The sequence below is a fragment of the Dendronephthya gigantea genome, unplaced genomic scaffold, assembly GCF_004324835.1.
Source record: "Dendronephthya gigantea isolate DGI-Jeju-01 unplaced genomic scaffold, DenGig_1.0 000052F, whole genome shotgun sequence".
NCBI classification, from domain to species: domain Eukaryota; kingdom Metazoa; phylum Cnidaria; class Anthozoa; order Malacalcyonacea; family Nephtheidae; genus Dendronephthya; species Dendronephthya gigantea.
In genome coordinates this window covers 1,401,038-1,421,930 of record NW_021163062.1, presented here as the reverse complement: position 1 = coordinate 1,421,930, position 20,893 = coordinate 1,401,038, and the positions used below count along the sequence as shown (strand labels likewise).

Sequence of the window (20,893 nt, the reverse complement as noted above, 5' to 3'; positions counted from 1 at the left end):
ATTTTGCGGAGCAAATTAAATTTCGTTTGACGTTTACCTCACAGGATTGACGCAATTATAAGAAATGCTATTGTTATGCTTGCTCAACAGTAGCGTATCAAGCCTGACGATTTTTCCCGCTATGCTAATATTTCATGTTCATTGACTGTGAAAACAATAAATTTTCAAGCAAATGAATAATTGTAATAGGTCGAAATTTACATAGCGGAACAAAATCGTCAGGCTGGCTACGCCACTGGCACTGTTAATGAGGAAAGTTTCAGTCCTCTTACTTTCCTTTAAATAGACAAAATCATTGCGAGGGCTGTCGCTATTTTTACCCATGCCTTCCTCACAAAATCAAGAAGACGTTTTGTATTACTCAGTCAAAAAAGACTGGTGATGATTAAGCTTATTGTCACAAGCTTGACCTTGTTACTTGTAACTGCAAATATTAACGCCAGCAGTTGCTCTCAGAAGAAATACGACGCCACAATAAAAGGTGGGCTATTTTGCTTGTTGTTTACCTGTTGAAAATTTTGTCAGGAAAATCAGTTTCAGTTATCTTCAAGGCAATAAAACGTAAGTGGATGCCTTATTTAGAGCACATACCTACATCAGCAAAACCATTAAACATTTCCTATTCAAAATATCATTCCGCTAATTATATGATTAAACATATTTAGCAGGCTCGTCCTTACCCTCTGATGAAATAATATCAAGACACAACGTAACATCGGAGTTTGCCATGTTTGAATGTTACACCCTCTGCAATGGTGAAGGAAAATGTGTTGGTTTCAACTACAGAACAACACAAAGTCATGACAATTGTCAACTCACAAACGTCTTGAACAACAGAGACAACTCAAAAAAAGGAGATTGGGTATTGATGCGTCTTGATGGAGTGGTAGGCGGAATATTTTGGGTAGAATTTAGAAATATTTGAGAGCTAATGCATAGCCCGAGAGTGGCCAAATCTTTGGTCAAATGTTCAACGGTATAGCAACTTCAAAATAGTGGTAAATCATAAATACTAAGGCATGTAAAAAATTATTCAGACAACCGTCAAGGTCTAAAGAAAGAAAGAAATAACTATAATGATTTGTATAATAGAGAAAATCAGGATACACCATTTTTCTTTGTTTCTTGTTTTGGTCAAACAATTTACAATTAAAAGAAGCTGTATAAGGAGCCACCTTATATTGCTCTAGCCATTTCTACAATGAAATTAAACCACTCCATAACCTAATTGGCAAGTTCTATAGTTTACCAAGTCTGAAGAGCAGACTAGCCAGTTAAACCTACCTATATATACCTACATGCAACGCGGATGATGCCACTGTGTCACACCCTAATTCTGCTGTAGGGGCTGCTACTAGTTTGAACTGCAGTTCATCGACACTTTTTAACGATAAAAATAAAAATTTGATAGCATTGTTTCATTGACGAAAGCAGAGGTTTTATAATATTCGCAAAACTTATTACGTTAATATGCACTTGTGTGCATAATTGTAACTAAGTACTAAATATATTGTTGCAATTTGAAATGTCGTTATTTTAAAGGTCGGTGAAAACAGCAATCCTGGAAAATCCTGTTTGGACATTCTTCAACGAAAAAAAATCAGCATATTTGGGAAATGGTGAATACTGGATTAAATTGGACAATAAAAGATTAAAAGTTTACTGTGATATGAAAAGTGATGGAGGTATCATTATTGCAATAATATTTATTATGAAATGTTGTATCTATCTTAATTTTTCTAAAAATTAATTCTCTATCGTTACAAAATGTGCTTTTCGACCAACAGTTTTTAACATAGCCAAATAGCTCGTCTTTTCTTCTATTTTAAAGTCAAATCGTCAGACTTGATATGTAATACATCACAAAACTTTTGTACCTTATAGGTGGCTGGACACTGGTTAGTAACCTGGTCCTAAATCAGTCGAAAGGAATATATTTTTTTCTGGCAAATGATTATAAACAAATCAGTGAATACAAAAACCAAAAGCTTGCGATATCAACATTTGCTCTTCGCGACCTCGCATCAAAAATGTCGTTCAATCAACTCAGATTTTTCTGTCGTATTCCGGGACGAGTCTTTGATATCGCTACTAATAAAACCAACAATCTTGGTCAAGAAGTTATTAAGTATTTTACTGCTCAGACAAACACCCTTCCGAAGAGCTGTGGATCTTATTATCGCTTACCTGATGACAATTCAATTCTGGCCAGTCAGTGTTCTCAGTGGGGTCGTGAATCGGGACAATATAGAGTTGGTAAATGGCATCATGATAGTTTCCCAGTTCCACATCGATTATTCGATCATTTGGCCTTTATTTGTAATCAGGTTCACTGGCTAACTTCACAATCAAAAGGGCGTTGGGAATGCGACGATTGGGAGAAAAACCATGGATACACAATATCAAAAAATGACTTTTGGAAAGTGTTCGTTCGATGAACGCTCGTTTGCCAAACTATAATGTACACTATAATAGTCGTTTACAAATATAGAGCCATAAGCGTAATAATTATGTTTTATCTCAAGCAATTTGATCAAAGTTTTAGACATTATCAACGCTTCATATCTGCCTAACGAAATGATCCAGCTAGTTTGGCATACAGGAGAGGCCTGCTTGCATCTAATTATATTTGTGAAACAATTGTAAGAATCAATCAAAGTAAAAGAAAAATCCCTTCATATCCCCTTTGTCTCCGTGAACTTATTCTGTGGCATATCAGTAATTTCGTATCCCTATCTAAGACCGGACATTTCCCAGAAGTTCACTTTTCCGACCAATGTCATTTAGTATAATTATATGTAATTATGACCATTTAATAGATTTTTTTTCTTTGTGATTTTCGTATTAAGATCGATCCTCCATTCTACAACTTAACACCACTTCCAGAAAGCTGAAATAATTCGTCTATATCTATGAATAAATGAATTCGCTTGTCATGATGTATTATAATAGATGCATTAGGCCATAAATTTGTTAGTTCGTTTGTTTTGACTTACTGCATGTACTCTCATTGTGAGTTTTAGCAAACAATACCATAAAACTTAATGGGGGTAGATGTCATTCAAGTATAATCGTTTCAGTGGATTAGGTTGATATAAAAGGCATGAAAAACAGTATTTTTTCACATTTTACAACGAATTACTTCATTACTTCTTCATTACAATCACTTACATTACTTCTTCTTTAAGCAATGGAAAATTAGTATTATTATGAAAATTATTACGCTTTCGTAGAAGCGGTGAAAATTATTACGCTTTTGTTGAAGCGGTGAAAATTATTACGCTTTCGGGGAAGCGGTGAAAATTATTACGCTTTTGTTGAAGCGGTGAAAATTATTACGCTTTCGGGGAAGCGGTGAAAATTATGACACTTTTGTGCATGAAGCGGTGAAAGTTTAGTACACTTTTGTTGAAGCGGTGAAAATTATTACGCTTTGTAGAAGCGGTGAGAGATTATTACGCTCTTGAGAAAGCGGTTATTGAGTTATTTACGCTTTTGTCGAAGCCGTGGAGACTGGAGAGTTATTATACTTTTGTTTGAAGCTTTATTTGGAATTTATTTACGCTTCGTGAAGCGTTAACGGGTTGAAAGTTATTAAACCTTGGCATAAACACACAGTGAAAGTTATCACGCTGCTTTGTTTGCACCGCTTTTGGAGCAGTGGAAAGTTATACGCCTTTGGGGACAGCCGGACGCGGTTGTGAAGGCGATTTATGCTTTCGTTGGAGCGGCAAAAGTTTTTAGCTTTGTTTAAAGCAATGAAATTCACTTTATTTAAGGCCGTATTCCTTTCCGATATACAAAGCATTTCATACATCATGCACTAATAACTACAGACGGTGAAATCCCTGTAGCTCGCGGCCGAGGATTGACTTTGGAAAATTACCCCTCTTTTATGGCAACGTTTTAGGTTATTTATTTTACACTTCGAATCGGTCAAAATCTATTACGCTTTTGTAGAAGAAACAGACTTCATATTTACTGGGGCAGTAAAACTTGTTTATGTTAGCCTGCATGTGCGCATATATGGAAAGGTTCATCTCGAGCGAGGTATATATATCGTATAAGAGTCCTGCATGTGTTTTAGTCATGGTTCGTAATGGTATGTCTTATTTCTGCAATAAACCCCCAACATTGGAAGATTTGCAACATATAAACTTTTCAGGCCACACTTATTAATAATTTTTACTCATGGATAGGTATATACTTCTCTTTATACGGAATATATAAATTATGCTTACATGGGATGTCCCAGGGGGGTGTCTCTCTATAGAAATCATTCTTGAGTGTTGTTGTACCTATCGGAATTAAATTGAATTTTACATGACGGTTTAAGTCATTAAGTTTATTCGTCATAAGTAATAATATTAATCGCGATGACGAAACTGAAGTAAAACCATTTTACAAATGAATAGTTTGCTGCTTATATGTTACATGAATTAACTGAGTTAACTTTTAAAAAAGCTATATGGGCCATGCCCTTCAATGTACATGTGGCGTACTGCATTACGAATCAATTCAGGCTGCTGCCGTAAAACATCAGTGCCGGAATTCATGGACTATTCTCTGCTGGATGTTCTTCAGATATCCCCACATGAAAAATCACAAGGGCTAAATCTGGTGAGCAGGGTGGCCATTCAACGTTATGCATGTTGTAGCGCTATATCACACGATTCTGCTCGAATATTTCATTGAGGCGATCTCGAACTGCGACCACACGATGTGCTGGAGCGCCGTCCTCTGCCCACCAGAGCCTTCGAAACATTCCCTCCCAAAGCTGAAAAAGTAAGAGCCCAAAACCACGCCATTGCCCAGATAGTAAGCTTTCCATAAGAATTCCTGCGTTCGGCATAAATGCCGGTGGTAGTCCCTTCGGTGCGTATTTGCGCACATTGTGGGAGTTAACTTCTCTAGTCCATTTATGGAAAATAATGCTTCATCTTCAATAATGAATCTCTGCAAAAAGTTTCAGTTTTGACAGCGTTCATTAACCATTGCGCATAGCGTAGTCGAAGTGGCAAGTCGTCTTGCAATAGCTCATGACGTACGTGCATTCTGTAAGGCTTCCGTCGTAAATCTATAATCTGGTAATCCTGTTGAAGGTTAATTTTGTTACCTAAACAGGATTACGACGACAGCTCAACACCTCGTGAGGTTTCTTCCAGCAAAACTCTCACAACTTCAACGTTCGCTTCACTTCGATCAGTTTTTGGCCTGCCCGAGTTTCCTTTGTTGCGGTTAAAGCTTGTTCCCGTGTTTTGGTACTTCCAAATGCACGGGAATATTCACGGGAATTGGAAAATATTTACAGCATGTTGTAGAAAATGTGCACAAGAGACGTTTTATGATATTTTTTTCGTAGTTCGTTCCCACTCCGTATTTTGTACTAACAGACGATTTGCCCGTGTTTATGCACAGACGAACTAGAAGACAAATTTTAAATTATATTTTAAGTAAATCAGCTTGTAGGTACACCACGTAAGTATTTGCTACAACAAAGCTTTCGGCATGTGAACCTGGGCCTTCATCAGCGCAAATTGGCTTCGCAAATGCCCAAGTTTTTCGAGGCGGATGATCCGCCTCTAGTAAATAAGTAAATAGGGCCAATAACATGACTTGCCGTCGTAATCATCCTATAGGGACCTTAAGCATGTAGGACGGCAACACGACGACGACGTGGCTGGAATACTCCTATATATTAATGTTATGGCAAAGCGTTGTTGTATATTATCAATCGTACCAATTTAAAAATATATAAGACGTTGAAAACAGTGTTTTTACATTTAGGGACAATTCTGTACTGTAGAGCCTAATACGAGGCAGAGCTCATTGGGTCCTGAAATGCAGACGTTCTACAGGGTGTCCCAAAAAAACCGAAAACTATTGAAATTACTCATTGTTAAAATTTGAATGCCGTGTTCACGAATATCAGCCTGTGGGGATTTAGGTAATGCAACTTATAAAATGCTAAATGCTTTGTGTTGCTAGAGAAAGGGGACATGTCGAAGGTCATGGTCCTTGAGATGCACATTTAAATATTGTTATCCATATTTGTAAATTGTAAATATTGTTAATAAATATCATTTTTGCGAACAACCAAATTTGACTGCATCATATGCATGCATAAAAATGCTTATGGCAACCCCGATTTATACACTTGTGGGCCCATCAGAGTGCTTAGGCATTCAAACTCTAACAATGGCATTGTTATGGGTGATTTCAATAGTTTTCGGTTTTTTTGGGACACCCTGTACAAAGGACGTAATAAACGACGTTTTGCCGTTGTAAACATAAACAGAATGTTGATCACGTCTAAAACTCCCAAAGGTATTTAATAAATCATTTCTTTTCAATGAAGCATTCATTTGTATTGATAGCTGCCGTCGTCGTGTTCCCGTCCTATACATGCTTAAGGTCCCTAATAGCATGTGATTGCTTTGTTTCAAAAATATTTTATTCAATACCTCAAGCCGTTTTACGTTTCGGACTTATAACATTAATTCGGACATATACTAACCATCAATACCCGAAAAAGGAGTCGTATAAAGCTAACACATGTGGGTTCTGAGACTTCTGACCCAAGGAAATGAACTCCTAAGTCCTAAATTAAAAATATTCGATCGCTTATTAAGGACCTTAAGCCGGTTTTCCACTAGCGATATTTTTCGCGCGAAGCGACTTTATTCCTTTGTATTTGAGCAATTTGTTCCAGATGGTTGCAGTTGAGAGCTCTGAAACAAAAGTAAAATGTCGCTTCGCGCGAAAAATATCGCTAGTGGAAAACCGGCTTTATATAGGCATGTATTAGAGACCTTTTTAGGCACCTTAATCATGTAGGACGGGAACACGACGACGGCAGCTATCAATACAAATGAATGCTTCATTGAAAAGAAATGAATTATTAAATTAATGATGATTAAATGAATGAAAATTCTCAAAATTACATCTCCAGGGTGCATAAAAGGGTGTATAAAAAACATAATATTTATATCTGTACGCTTCTATTCAATAAAAAAGATCCAGATCGTAGACTTCTGAGAATTATTAGGAAGAATTATTAGTTTTTTGATACACCCTGTATAGTCCACATTGGGATTGAGTATTCTTTAAATAAAGAAAAATATACCGCAGGGGTAAAAGCAAAGTCAGCCTTATATTCATTTATATTTTCTCCTCGGAATTATAGTAAGATTCTGAACTCTGCAGTTTTGCAGCAGAAATATTCAAATTCAAATGCACAAATAGAAATTCGTACAGTTCATCAGAAATAATAGCAAATATTAAAACAAATATATAGGGCGGCAGGCAAGGCCTTTCATTCGCCTATTAACATTGAGATACCGACAAAATGAAATGAAATGAAATCGATATTTAATAATAATATTGTCATGCATTAAATCAGTTATTGTCAGCCTCTGTGGGCTTCAGCTCTCATGACTATCACTTTCATTATTAGTGGCTTAGTCCGCGTAACAATTTCGTTTCTCTAGAAATTGATTTTTCACTGTTAAGGATCACCGCGAAACATCAACATGGTGGAATTTTCTCGTCTGCATATCCATTATTTTATTTCATTCAGCGCATTTTACTCTATCAGTTTCATTTTAATAACTTTTTTTAAGCTTCTCACAACCTGCCGACTTAAAATTTAATCGTCAATCATTTTTATTACAGTCGGTTTCAACAAACTTTACACGCTCAAATTCCGAACCATATTTGGAAATTGCAATTTTCCCGCCAACTTGTTGATTTCCAAATATGGTTCGAAACCCGAGCGTGTGAAGTTTATTGAAACCGACTGTAATATGAGCTGTAATTATAATGAATTAATGCCAAATCATCATGTTTAATATATGTTTTTAAATACATGTACAGCAGGCCCTATAATTGCACTTTTTTTCACGGCTTTCCTTACGATTGAACTAGAAAAGGTCGATTTCAATGAATATTAGGCTTTTTGTGGCGGCTTTTTCCCAACTGTCGCTTTTAACTTCAAATATTATTGCCAGCACTTGTTCTCCGACGATTTACAACATCATTAGACGAGGTGAGTACTAGTTTGAACGCATATCTTTCAAAGGTACATAATCATGGTCAATAATAATATTTCAATACTATTCTAATAGTAGACATTCCTATTCAGAAACTTGTTTTACTGTCAATTTTGTCGAAAAATATTTAGATGGTTCATCATTACCCAGTGATGAGATAATATCGAGACACAACGTGACATCTTTGGTGGTCATGTTGGGATGTCACACTCACTGCAAAGACGAAGAAAAATGTGTTGGTTTCAACTACAGAACAACAAAAAATGTCGAAAATTGTCAACTAACAAACGTCACCAACAACAGAGAAAATTTAGAGAGAGGAGATTGGATATTGATGCGAAATGCTGAAGCGGTATGATAATGCATAATACGTTGTTAATAATACGCAGTCATTATACGTCCGCCGCCCCGTCTTTTTTAAGGTTGTTCTCCATTTTCTCCACTTTGCGCGCTTTATTTTTTTCATGCCCGTCACTGTCGCATGAGGCGATTTTCAAAGGCCGCGATTGTCATGAAGAACAGCTTTAAAGCCGACACAAAGTTTTTACTTTTCAAAAGCAAATAAATTTTAAGCTATCATAATATTCTTGTTGATTATTTAACGATAATACATTTTGACTGCTCTGGCGTCCTTAGATTCCAAATTTTCCATAATATTCTTATAGATCACTTACGACTGATACATTTTAACTATTTTGGCTTCCAAACTAATTTATATGTTTGTGAAAACTGAAAATGCGCGTCGGGCTGCCGCATTGCGTCCGGTCTGTGTCGAACTTTAACCTAGCTTTATGTTTTATCCTCTCGTCGGTGTTTTCTCGATTGATCTGTGTTTTATTTATTATTATATTCATGGATCGTAATATTCCGAGGTGAAGCTATGTAGGCTTGAAGGCTTCATTTCATGTAAGTAAAGTAGAACAAAATCTATAAAAAGATATATATGTTATTCACCGGCTGCGACGTCCGGATGCAAAAACTGTGCCCGAGGTCTCTCGTGAATAACGTGTATTTTTTAACCTTGATTTTATTGACTTTATGAAACACAAAAAAATACAACAAATTTAATGAAAAAACTATAAAAACTACAAATTCTGCAAGTATTGTTACCATAGCAACTAAATCACGGCAAATCGATTAAAAAAACAACGTATTGACACGCGAAAAAGGCGTGAAAAATCCAAACCAAAAAGTTTTTCGGTTTTTAATTTTTAACATTCTTTCAGCCTTTCCTAAAAAGGTTTTCACACATTTCAGGCCGTACGTTTCTTTGGTCGTTATGTTCACATTTCTCACAATGGACCGGCTGTATTTCACAGCGGACCTGATAAAAACCGGCCCGCTGTGAAACGTTCCTCAGCCAATCAGATTGCTCATTTACACAGATAAAAAACAAAACAATATAGTGTTCAGTAGCGTATAGCTAGCCTGACAATTTCGTCCGGATATTTTAATGATTTTAATATCAAAATCATTTGAAGGTTGGTAGATACAACAATCCAGGACAATCTTGTTTGGACATTCTTCAACGGACAGAACGAGCATCTTTAGGGAATGGAGAATACTGGGTTTTATTGGACAATAAACCATTAAACGTGTACTGTGATATGAAAGCTGATGGAGGTATTGATTCCAATTATATTTATTATTAACCAAAAAAACAACGAACTTGCTTTGCAAAGCACCTAAAAGGCGTGGTAAATGGCTTAGTAATGGCAGTTGTACCCCCACCCTTACACGAGATGGAGAGATTGGGAGCAAAATGATGGCTAGCACTCTATCTGGTTAGCAAATTATCCGCAAATGGGTGTGTGGCCTAGAGTACGACAGTGCGTTCCTTCTCAGAATCACAATACCATACTCATTCCAATACATTCTTTTGAAATAAGTCAGAAATAAGTTTCTCATCAAATGGGAATCCACCCTTGGGATATCACGCGTTATTTCGAAGAATTTTTATGTTAATATATAATTATGTCCCACTCTTCTGCTACACACATACACACTATCATTTTTACCATTATTATTAAAATTCTACTTATAACATATAATTTATACTCTACTATACTCGCAACAAAAGTATACGGAATATAAAATTATTGACGCGGCAAATGGATTTTCCATTTTGTAGGTGGCTGGACACTGGTTAATAACCTTGTTCAGAATGGATCAAAAGAAATGGATTGGTTCCTGGCAAATGATTATCGACGAATCAGTGAATACAAAAACCAAAATCTCGCTCTTTCAACATATGCACTTCGCGACCTGAGATCGAAAATGTCGTTCAATCAAATCAGATTTTTCTGTCGTAAAAAGATCCCGGGACGAGTCTTTGATATCGCTACTAAAACCAATAGTCTTGGTCAACAAGTTATTAAATATTTTACTGCTCAGACAAACACTTTTCCCAAAAGCTGTGGATCTTATTATCGTCTGCCTGATGACAATTCAATTCTGGCCAGTCAGTGTTCTCGGTGGGGTCGTGAATCAAATAACACATATTTTGTTGGTAAATGGGGTATTGATGGCTCGCAAGTTAAAGCCCGTTTGTTTAATCACCGGCCTTCGTTTCTGGTCAAGCTCAATGGTTTACTGGTGGATCGAAGCAGCGTTGGGAATGCGACGATTTCTATTCAATCTCGGGATACACAATATCACCAGACGATTTTTGGAAGATTTTTGTTCGATAACTGTAGGATTTTAGTAGGGTAAAAACCCATATGTTTACTTTCCAATGTGATTTAAGTTTTGCCGCTTCCAGATACCGGTTGGACTTTAACGTCAATCTTAAGCCCTCTAATGTATAAAAGTTTATTGTCACGGCTATATAAAACTGGTAACAACTTTATCTATTCTCAGCCTTTGTATTGGTAGATTGTCCACGGGTAAAAGCGATTAAGTTCCACTAGATTGAAAGCAGGGTGACGTTTTTTAATGTTATCAGGCTAACAGCAATTATGCCAGTTTTTCCATAAACCTCTAAAGTGTTAAACAGTTACCTAAAATCTTAAACTATTGTCTTAACCACCACAATTCTATTATTGAGGGAAGGAAAATATATTGCATTAAATAATCGACAACCCGCATTTGATTATTCTACCATACAAAATTTCAAGTCAGAATGTTATATGTAGGCTTTAAACATGTTTACGGAAATGTTGAACAATTAGCGTGTCTTATGATATTAATTGCAGTATATTTTAAAGTGCTTATAAACCCAAAATGGCTTTTTGGTGATTCAGATTGAGCATAAAAAGTTGCTTAGTAACTTCTAGATTAGTTTTTGCGTTAAAATTTTAGTTTTGGAGATATTGGGGGGCAAAAAAAAGGTAGCGCCCAATTGAGGACTGGGTCTCAGGAACACGTCTATTTACTTTATTATGAAACGTAATATAGTTCTAGTAGACAAATTAGAAATATCAGGCCATTTTTAAATAAAGTTTCTGATACGTTCAATTCAAGTTCATTTTCGAGTGTGAATAGCAATACCTCTACCATTATGCCATACGAAATGGAAGACGAGTTCCTGGGATCCAGGCCCTTTGGTGATATTTGCGTCGCGCTATTTTTGGAGAAATGGTCAAATTCTATTGTGTGAGCCATCGTAGCACCAAAATTAAAATTTTAAATCAAAAACTAAAGTGGAAGTTACTAACCAACTTTTATGCTCAATCTGAATCACCAAAAAGCCATTTTGGGTTTATAAGCACTTTTAAACAATACACTCGAGAGTTGTGTATAGACCTTTGCTTTCTATATTAAATGCTTTGTTAAAATATTCTGCAAACAGCTCTGAAACCAAGAAAGGAGAATTATTTTAAGGTACTATTGACATTACCACCCATTTAAGGATATCGTTATTAACGACAGCAACAGCCCCTTGAAATAGATCCCATGCCATCGCAAGCAGTATACTGCTCATGTGCAGGCCATCTCATGCACCATTTCTCTAAAATAATGCTAAATTATAGAAAGTAAAATTTCTCTTGTAATGTTGTTGGGCTCACCATGAAAATACCACTAAAGAGGGTAACTTCCGGGTACATCCGCAGCCATACAATCTAATAATATTTTAGACTTCACATTGATAACAAATTGCATGCGATGCGTAGTAACATGGCTACTCAAATAGAATTATTTCACGTTTTAGGCCGAATCTGCAAAATTCCGTGCAACTTAATACTCTTCCACTTAATTGTCTTGCATTCCAATGACAATGTGTAAAACGAAAACAACAAAATTCCAACCACAGAACTTGAGAGACAGGCTCATTTTATCGTAAATTGAATGTTTTTATGCATAAAAGTTGATATCCAATGGCACAACTTATATAAAACGGGATGTTATTTTATCACTCCTTCTGTTTACATGTTTTCATCTCGGGTTGTAAAGATTCCGGAGATTGTCATACCGGGCTTTAAAGATTTTGGAGATTCGATTCGATTTTGTCAAATCTAATAAATGAATTAAATTAAACCAATATTCTTCGAAACCTTAATCCTTATTTTAATATTCATCATATCCGCTGTAGCTAAACCTGTTAACTTGCACAATTTTTGCGGAACAATTCATCAGTAAAGAAAAAATAATCCGATAATTTATTAAATCTCTAATAACCTATTCATATTCATCAGAAAATTGCAAATTGGGCGAGGCTGGAAACTTGTTGAGACCATTTGCATAACCGACCAACTTGTCAACTAGGTAACAAGATGGAAAAAATAGGTACATATAGCGTACATGTTGGTCGCTTTTTGGGGTAGGGGTCATTTATGTGGTTGTCTCATTAATTCTTGCACCTTGTTGTACGTTAACCGCGGTTTTTGTTACGTTATTTCTGGACAGTGCTGTATATAATTCAGAAGCTTGGTATTGAAAGACTGGCGCCCGCGCGGCAGAGCAAGTGTCTTGCCGAGCAGGTGTCTTGTTTAATTGTTGTAGTTTAATTTATGTTGGCTGTATGCATACTAGTTTGGAAACAAGTGTTATGTAAAATGAGTAATTATATTCATGTCAATTTGCTTATTTTCCTTTAAAACAGGTCATTGCACCTGCCAACATAACAATATCACGCACACGAACGTAAAATTACTGTGTTAGTAAAAAGGTGTCCCTGACTTAAATAATGATCAGGCATTTTGCCGCAAATTTAACGATACTGTTGCTCACAACTGCGAATGTCAAAGCTAGCAATTGTTCCCCGACGAATTACGACATTATATTAAAAGGTGGGCAGTTCTGCTTGTTCATAGAAATATTGTCGAGAAAACCGATTTTAATTTTCGTGGTCAATATTGTATTATAGTATATTAAGATGTATTAAGAAATTATTGCGCATACTTCATTGATAAGATATTCGACATTTCATTGCTGTTTAAAATTTAGCAAAATCTTTGTTTAAATTTTCACTAGGAGGTTCATCATTACCCAGCGATGAAATAATATCGAGACACAACGTATCATCTTCGGTGGTCATGTTGGGTTGTCACACTCACTGCAAAGAAGAGGAAAAATGTGTTGGTTTCAACTACAGAACAACAAAAGATGTTGAAAATTGTCAACTGACAAACGTCACCAACAACAGAGGCAACTCAAAGAAAGGACATTGGATATTGATGAGGGATGCTGAAGCGGTATGACGTTCTCAATTTTTGTTGTAATTGAGAGTTATTTTGAGAGAAGCGTGAACATTTTGTGAATTTTGCGGAGCTCGTAAATATGAATTAAATCGTGGTTGGCGATTGCGTACGATTTTTGCATAAGTAAGAAATTTGTCTGAATGGACGCCTTGCACTTCAGACTAAGGCGGCTCTTTAATTTAATAGTATGAATTATTTATATACTAAGAATAGAAGCATACAATACAACCTCTCGCCATTTCAAATCAAGCAAGCAATTTCCAGAGGCAGATGGACTCAAGCTTATAATCCATTTATCAACATGAAATGACTTCATTACATTTCTTGAGAACGTCTCGATATTTTCGAAACGTGAAACGTTCGTTTCGGAACAACGCATGTTGCATTTGTGGTTAATATAATAGATTTTGAAACAAAACAATATACAATTACTTAATGCCAGTTTCCGTGTTTGGATGGCCTGATCCAAACACGCGGGAATGTTGCGAGAGTTAAGAAAAATTCGCAATTGTTTTATAAAACAACCACGACAAGGCCTGAATTTAAATTTAAATTCTTTAAAACTTTTAAATTTCTCGTACCCAGGGCTCTTACGTTGTTTGGGCTTCGACCAATCAGAACATGCGTTGTATACATGTTATTTTATAATAGAAATTTCACAGTCGTTAGATGCTCGGGCGGCAGTCGGTGTACCCTCGTAAAGCGCTCACAATGCCTTCCCGCGCGTTTTGAAATTTCGAAATGGGGAATGCGGGAATGGGGGATTGCGGGAATGGGGGAATTCGCGAGAATGGGGGAATGCTGGAATGGGGGAATGCGGGAATGGGGAATGCGGGAAGGTGGGAATGCGGGAATGGGGGGATAGGGGAATGGGAGAATGCACGAATGGGGGAACAGAAGAATGGGGAAATGGGGGGAGGGGGAATGCGGGAATAGGGGAACAAAGGAATGGGGGAATGGGGGTAACGGGAGTGCGGAAGTAGGGGAACAGGGACCGGGAAACAGGGGGATGGGGAAGTGGGAGGAGGGGGGAACTGATGAACGGTGAAACTGGTAAACGAGTCTGCGGGGGAACCGGGGAACCAAAGAATGGGGGAACAGGGGGATGGGGGGGACCAGGGAATGGAGAACCAGGGAACTATGGACTCATTGAGCAGCTAAACTAATAGTAACAGTCTTGAGCCTAAAAGGAACAACTGCTAATACATATTATCCACATCATAGGCGTGCATACAGTATTATGGCTCACTGCATCTAGGATACTAATTACAAATATATTTATTGTTTTTAATGCCAACCTGGCAAGTGTTAATTGTTATTGTGAAACCCAGCTGGCACTCTTGTATTAGATTTTACCAAAGTGAAAAATCATAATATACATGCCTTTCAGTAAAAATTAAAACTATAAATAAAATAATTGTATTGTTGTGTGCTAGTGTGAGAGTATTTTGCCTATAAATTATACTATTTAACCCTAAAAAATTACTAGTATATTCAGACTGGTTTACTCCACTGATTTTAGACAACAAACTTTTTGGGAAACAAATAATTATGATGAATATGTTTTGTTGAAAGAAACATTTTTGGTTACAATATGAAACAACAATGTGCATTTTATGAATAACTTGGTAATTAAGTAATAAGCAATGTTTGCACTTTATAATTATTAAATACTTGATAAGAAATCCAGATATCTGCTGTATGAACCTCAAATAGCCATACAAACATTGCAATACTGAATATTATGTAGGTATATTACCTTTTAATGACATTTATTGGAATACATAAATACTTCCTGTACTACAATAAATATCTAAAATGCCCTACTTGATTATATATATATATATATATATATATATATATATATATATATATATATATATATATATATATATATATGTATTTATAGGAATAAGGAATGTATGTATTACACTGGCAATGGGCCAATAGCATGCTACTCCAGAAATGAATTCTCCAAATGTTAGTTTACCTTAATTACATACCCTTTCCCCCATTTCCCATCCCTGGTTTCCTCCCTCATTCTCTTGTTCCTCCGTTCCCCTGGAAACAGGTTCTGCCGATTCCCCATTTCTCCTGCTCTCCAGTTCCACCATTTCCCCAGTTCTCACTCCCCATTTCTTCCATTTCCTGTTCCCTATCCCCTAGTTCTCATGCTCCCCAGTTCCTCCTTTCCCCTGTTCCCCAGTTCCTCCATCCCCCTGTATCCTAGCTAGCTCCTCGGTTCTCATGTTCCCTGGTTCTCCTATTATCCCCATGTGTATTATGTAATTAAGGTAAACTAACATTTGGAGAATTCACTTCTGTAGTAGCATGCCATTGACCCATTGCCAGTGCAATGCATACATTCCTTATTCCTATGAATACATATATAATCAAGTAGGGCATTTTAGATATATTTATTGTAGTACAGGAAGTATATTTATAATGTATTCCAATAAATGTCATAAAAAGGTAATATACATACATAGTAGAGCAAGTCTAGAGCAAGTCGTAGCAGCTTTTGATAGTTACTGTAACCCAAAGAGAAATGAAACCGTTGAACGTTATAGGTTTTTCTCGCGAATTCAAGAGACAAACGAGCTATTAGAACAGTTTGTTACAGATTTAAAAGTTTTAGCAGCGACCTGCAATTTCGGTAGTCTTAAAGACTCACTGGTGCGAGACCGCATAATTTGTGGTATCAGAGATAAACAACTTCGCGAAGAGTTACTAAAAGATCAGAACTTAGACCTTGAACGCTGTCTAAATGCTTGCAGAGCAGCGGAATTGTCGAAAGAGCGAAGAAAGGCACTCGAAGAAAGCGAAGTCATAAACTCGTTGCGGTACCAACCCGATAAAAGAAAGTGGAATCGGTCAACAGAAGCGAGACGAACTGAGCATTTATGAAGGAATCGTGGTTAGAGGAGAAAGGGTGGTAATTCCATTTTCATTAAGGAAAGAAATGAAGAGTCGATTGCATTACGCACACAGTGGGGTTATCACCACATTATCCCGAGCCAGAGAATCTATGTATTGGCCTGGAATGAGCAGTGAAGTCCGACAGTTAGTTGAAACATGTGATGTTTGCAGAGCCTTTGATCAACAGCAGCCGAAAGAGACGTTCGTTGCTCACGAAATCCCAAATCGACCTTGGGCCAAAGTTGGAACGGACATATTCAGTTATGATAGCCGTACCTACCTCATTTGTGTTGACTACTATTCCTCGTTCTGGGAAATTGACCTTCTGGAGAATACCAAGTCAGTAACTATTATCCGTAAGTTGAAAGCACAGTTTGCCAGACATGGGATTCCAGAGACGTGTATGTCGGATAACGGACCTCAATACATTTCTGAGGAGTTCAAGCAATTCAGCCAGCAGTGGAAGTTTCAACACATTACCAGCTCTCCCATATATCCTCAAAGCAATGGTAAAGTCGAAGCTGCTGTGAAATCTGCCAAGACCATCATGAAGAAAGCTAAGAAGGCGGGGACCGATCCATATCTTGCTCTCCTCGAGTACAGAAATACCCCAACACAAGGGTTAGACAGCAGCCCTGTGCTGCGTCTAATGAGCAGACGCACACGTACTCCGTTACCATCGTTACCAGCATTGTTGGAGCCAGTAGTCTTTAGGAACACTTACGACAAACTTCTAAAGAATAAGGAGAAACAAGCAAACCAGTACAACCAAAGAGCAAAAGATCTACGAAAGCTATCAACTGGTGATACAGTGAGGCTCATTCCACCAGGCGACAGACAAAACCAAGCAGTGAAGGCGCGGGTAAATGGTCAAGTTGGACCTCGTTCGTTCGCAGTGGAGACAGAGAGTGGAGCGATATATCGGCGAAATCGGCGCCACCTTCGAAGAACCAAGGAAGATTTCAACCAGGCCGAATCTGCAGTTAAGTTGCACAGCGGAGTGTCTACACCATTAGATCGCGTTCCTGAGAAACCTAGTAACACACCACCTGAGAAGCTTCGTGATACACCATCGAAGCCAACGCCGGAAGTACCGCCATTACGACAATCATCGGCACCTGAACCGTCAGTGACGAACTCGAATCCATCTGCAACCGAAGGTGTTACAACAGCACAACCTCCGATCGTAACGCGCTCAGGACGAACCGTGAGGAAACCGAAGTACCTGGGTGACTATGTATAACTATAATTACTCCGGCGTCAGCGACGGAGTTGAAAATTCGCCCTGGTTTTGTTTTGTTGTTTTTTTTTTTTTTTTTTTTTTATTTTTCGTCGTCGCAAGTCTGAAATGGCGGGAAACATTCTAGTAATTAAAGTGTGTATGTGACTGTATTTATGTACGTCCCAGTCTTATCTCCTAAGAGTTGTGGTGCACACCTTTGGCTAATTTTCCGATGCGCGATTCGATTTCGCTCGCATGATACGGCAATTCCTTCAAGAGGAACAAATAAACCGTTGTTTTCATGCTCTTCGATTAAGTTTAGATTGAATTGGAGTAAGAATATATTTAATACATGTAGATTCTGGTCCTATTTTAATAGTATCGCTGCTATTTCGCCGTTTAACAAGATGATGTGGTCGTGTATGGGCGCGTTGACACGTCGTAGTTTGCACAGGATTGAAGATATAATATATAAGCGCGAATTCCAAAGGCTAAGTGTGAGACAAAGCGAATGTATCATGCGGTTTGTTTACATTTTCGAACAATTGAACTTCTATACTTTTTAAAGTACGATGTGCTGCTGAATTTCGCGATCGAACATTTAGCTTCGTAAGGCATCTAAATGCGAATATGAACTGTATTGTTTAAGTTCAGAAGCTCTATATTAAAGACTGGCACGTGCGCCGGAGTTAACGCCAGAACAGGCGTCTTGTTGTTAATTAAACCATCTCTTTAAATTAGTACTTTATTAATAGGTAACAGACTTTGCGTTATTCTGTGTAATCGCATAAACGTTGATTTAGATGATATACACTCGGAGGACTGATGGAGTAGCAATTGTGGACATTGATTTGCGAACATATACGATATGTGTAATTTGTTGTTTTATAAAGAAGAAGGGATGTTACAATAGGTTATGTAAAAATGTTAATAAGTTTATAAGTATGTATGAATTCGTAATTAGGTGTATTAGGTGTATTTAAGCTCGTGTATTTGTCAGGACATTTATTATTAAATTAGCTCGGTTAACAGCGAACTAAACAACGCGCACCCCACACATTACACGCACTTATTTCAGTGTTCGCGCATTCTCAGGCAAAATTCCCACCTCTTGCCGGCGATCACTTTGTCTGCTGTACGATTACATCGCTGGCTGCAAACTAAATCGGCAAATTAAACTTGTTCACACGAGCAAATAAAACTTGTCAAAGAAAAACTTTTTTAGAAAATATTTTATTGTACATACACATGTGCAATTGCCAATTAAAACTTGTCATATAAAAACTTGTCATAAAAAAATTGCTCGTCTGTAAGAGGCTTTATTCGTTGAAGGCGAGGTGATTATCGGAGAATATACATCGGGCTGAAGTTTAAGCAATTGAATTGTTTCTGTCGAAATTTGAACCAGTAAAGACTGGTTGTGGTATCAGCAACGCGTATTCATTAACGGTTGAAGCTGAAAGTTTGTATTTCATTTAGAACATCAGCAAATAATTTCACTGTCATATGGATTTTAATTAGGCAAACTATTGTGTAAAACCATTTCACAAAAGGAAATGAGCAAAATTATATCTGACCTAAGTTAATGTTTAGTCACCATACTCGGGGATTTAGTACCTTTGTTTTGATTTAATTGGGTGCAATGTAACAGAGCTATATATACCTTGATAGAATCTAAATGCGTCCAAAATTTATAGGTTGGTGGATACAATAATCCTGGAAAATCGTGTTCGACATTTCTGAACGGGCAAAAACCACATCGTTGGGAAATGGAGAATACTGGATTAAATTGGATGAAAAAAAACTAAAAGTATACTGTGACATGAAAGTCGATGGAGGTATTATTTAGTTTTAATTTCTACTTTGCAAAATGGTGCTATCTTCCTAAAATTTTTCCTGGGCCCCTCGAACTGAGGAAAGTGCGCAAAGAGTAAAAAATTTTTTAAAAGCTTTAAGAAGAGACTGGGAAATTAAGGCATGCTGACATCTTAAGCAATCAAGTGCTTTCCTATTGAAGCTTCGTAAACACGTTCAACTTTCGTCTAAAAGAGGCTTAGGTGCTTTTTCCTTACAGGACGGAGTTCTCTGTTTTTACAACCCATTATCAGACCTAGTGTGTACTTTTTTTCTCATTTTAACAACATTCAGAAGCGCTTGAACTTATCGAAATTGAGAGAGCTAATGGATTTTGTCTAATTTCGTAGGTGGTTGGACTATGGTGAGCAACCTTGTTTTGAAACAGCCAAAAGGAATGAATTGGACCCTGGCAAATGATTATCAACGAATCAGTGAATACGAAAAACAAAAGCTCGCTCTCTCGACAGAAGCTCTTCGTGACTTGGGATCGAAAATGTCTTTCAATCAAATCAGATTTTTCTGTCGCAAAAAGATTCCAGGACGAATCTTTGATATCACTACAAATAAAACCAACAGTCTTGGTCAAGAAGTTATTAAGTATTTTACTACTCAGGCAAACACCCCTTCCAAGAGCTGTGGATCTTATTATCGTTTACCTGATGACAATTCAATTCTAGCCAGTCAGTGTTCTCAGTGGGGTCGTGAATCAGATACCTTTTATGTTGGTGAATGGCATAATGCTCATCATGATCATCAGGAGTTTTGGAGTGTCAAAAGTCGTTTGTTTAATCATACCGTCTTTGTTGGTTACAAAGCTCACTGGCTAACTAGTCAATCATTAGAGCGTTGGGAATGCGACGATTTTAAATTTAAACCGAACTCAAAATACACATTATCACCCAACGATTTTTGGAAGATTTTCGTTCGATAAACTGGCGTCTGTAGTAGACTATATTTTACAAATATCCTTACGATAATTATATGCATTTCAGTGCACTTAAAGTTCTATTCTAATGTATATTATTATGCATGATGTACCAGTCAGAATTTATCATCCTCTAGATGTTTGACGTTATTTTACTTTCTATGCAATAATTTAGGAATAAAATAATGCGGATATTCTGACACGTAGAATTTCACTGTAAAATTAATTTTGAGTGGTAAGACTCACTTTGTTGTATTAAATTGTTTTACACCGGCAAAAT

At 37.1% G+C, this 20,893-nt stretch overlaps 3 protein-coding genes across 3 annotated transcripts; all 3 read left to right on the top strand.

Annotated features, from left to right (window-relative positions):
• Positions 1-2,030: 2,030 nt before the first annotated feature.
• Positions 2,031-10,763, top strand: LOC114528945. The gene is made up of 4 exons (XM_028550655.1): positions 2,031-2,256; positions 8,183-8,403; positions 9,533-9,674; positions 10,183-10,763. Exons 1-4 carry the CDS (start codon positions 2,031-2,033, stop codon positions 10,761-10,763), a joined length of 1,170 nt encoding a protein of 389 aa, XP_028406456.1.
• A 2,058-nt stretch (positions 10,764-12,821) lies between these two features.
• Positions 12,822-19,639, top strand: LOC114528944. The gene is made up of 3 exons (XM_028550654.1): positions 12,822-13,279; positions 13,464-13,684; positions 19,529-19,639. Exons 1-3 carry the CDS (start codon positions 13,177-13,179, stop codon positions 19,637-19,639), a joined length of 435 nt encoding a protein of 144 aa, XP_028406455.1. The 5' UTR covers positions 12,822-13,176.
• Positions 19,599-20,656, top strand: LOC114528963. The gene is made up of 2 exons (XM_028550674.1): positions 19,599-19,669; positions 20,036-20,656. The coding sequence occupies exons 1-2, from the start codon at positions 19,654-19,656 to the stop codon at positions 20,617-20,619; spliced, it is 600 nt and encodes a 199-aa protein (XP_028406475.1). The 5' UTR covers positions 19,599-19,653; the 3' UTR covers positions 20,620-20,656.
• The last annotated feature ends 237 nt before the right edge of the window (positions 20,657-20,893 follow it).

What these genes read in the sequence shown, in the direction of transcription:
- LOC114528944 (XM_028550654.1), top strand. Translation starts at nt 13,177, where the DNA reads ATGATCAGGCATTTTGCCGCAAATTTAACGATACTGTTGCTCACAACT. An exon ending in TTACGACATTATATTAAAAG is followed by an intron (nt 13,280 to 13,463) that starts GTGGGCAGTTCT and finishes AATTTTCACTAG; the next exon opens with GAGGTTCATCATTACCCAGC. An exon ending in TGATGAGGGATGCTGAAGCG is followed by an intron (nt 13,685 to 19,528) that starts GTATGACGTTCT and finishes CAAAATTTATAG; the next exon opens with GTTGGTGGATACAATAATCC.
- LOC114528945 (XM_028550655.1), top strand. Translation starts at nt 2,031, where the DNA reads ATGTCGTTCAATCAACTCAGATTTTTCTGTCGTATTCCGGGACGAGTC. An exon ending in ATCGGGACAATATAGAGTTG is followed by an intron (nt 2,257 to 8,182) that starts GTAAATGGCATC and finishes AAAAATATTTAG; the next exon opens with ATGGTTCATCATTACCCAGT. An exon ending in TGATGCGAAATGCTGAAGCG is followed by an intron (nt 8,404 to 9,532) that starts GTATGATAATGC and finishes AATCATTTGAAG; the next exon opens with GTTGGTAGATACAACAATCC.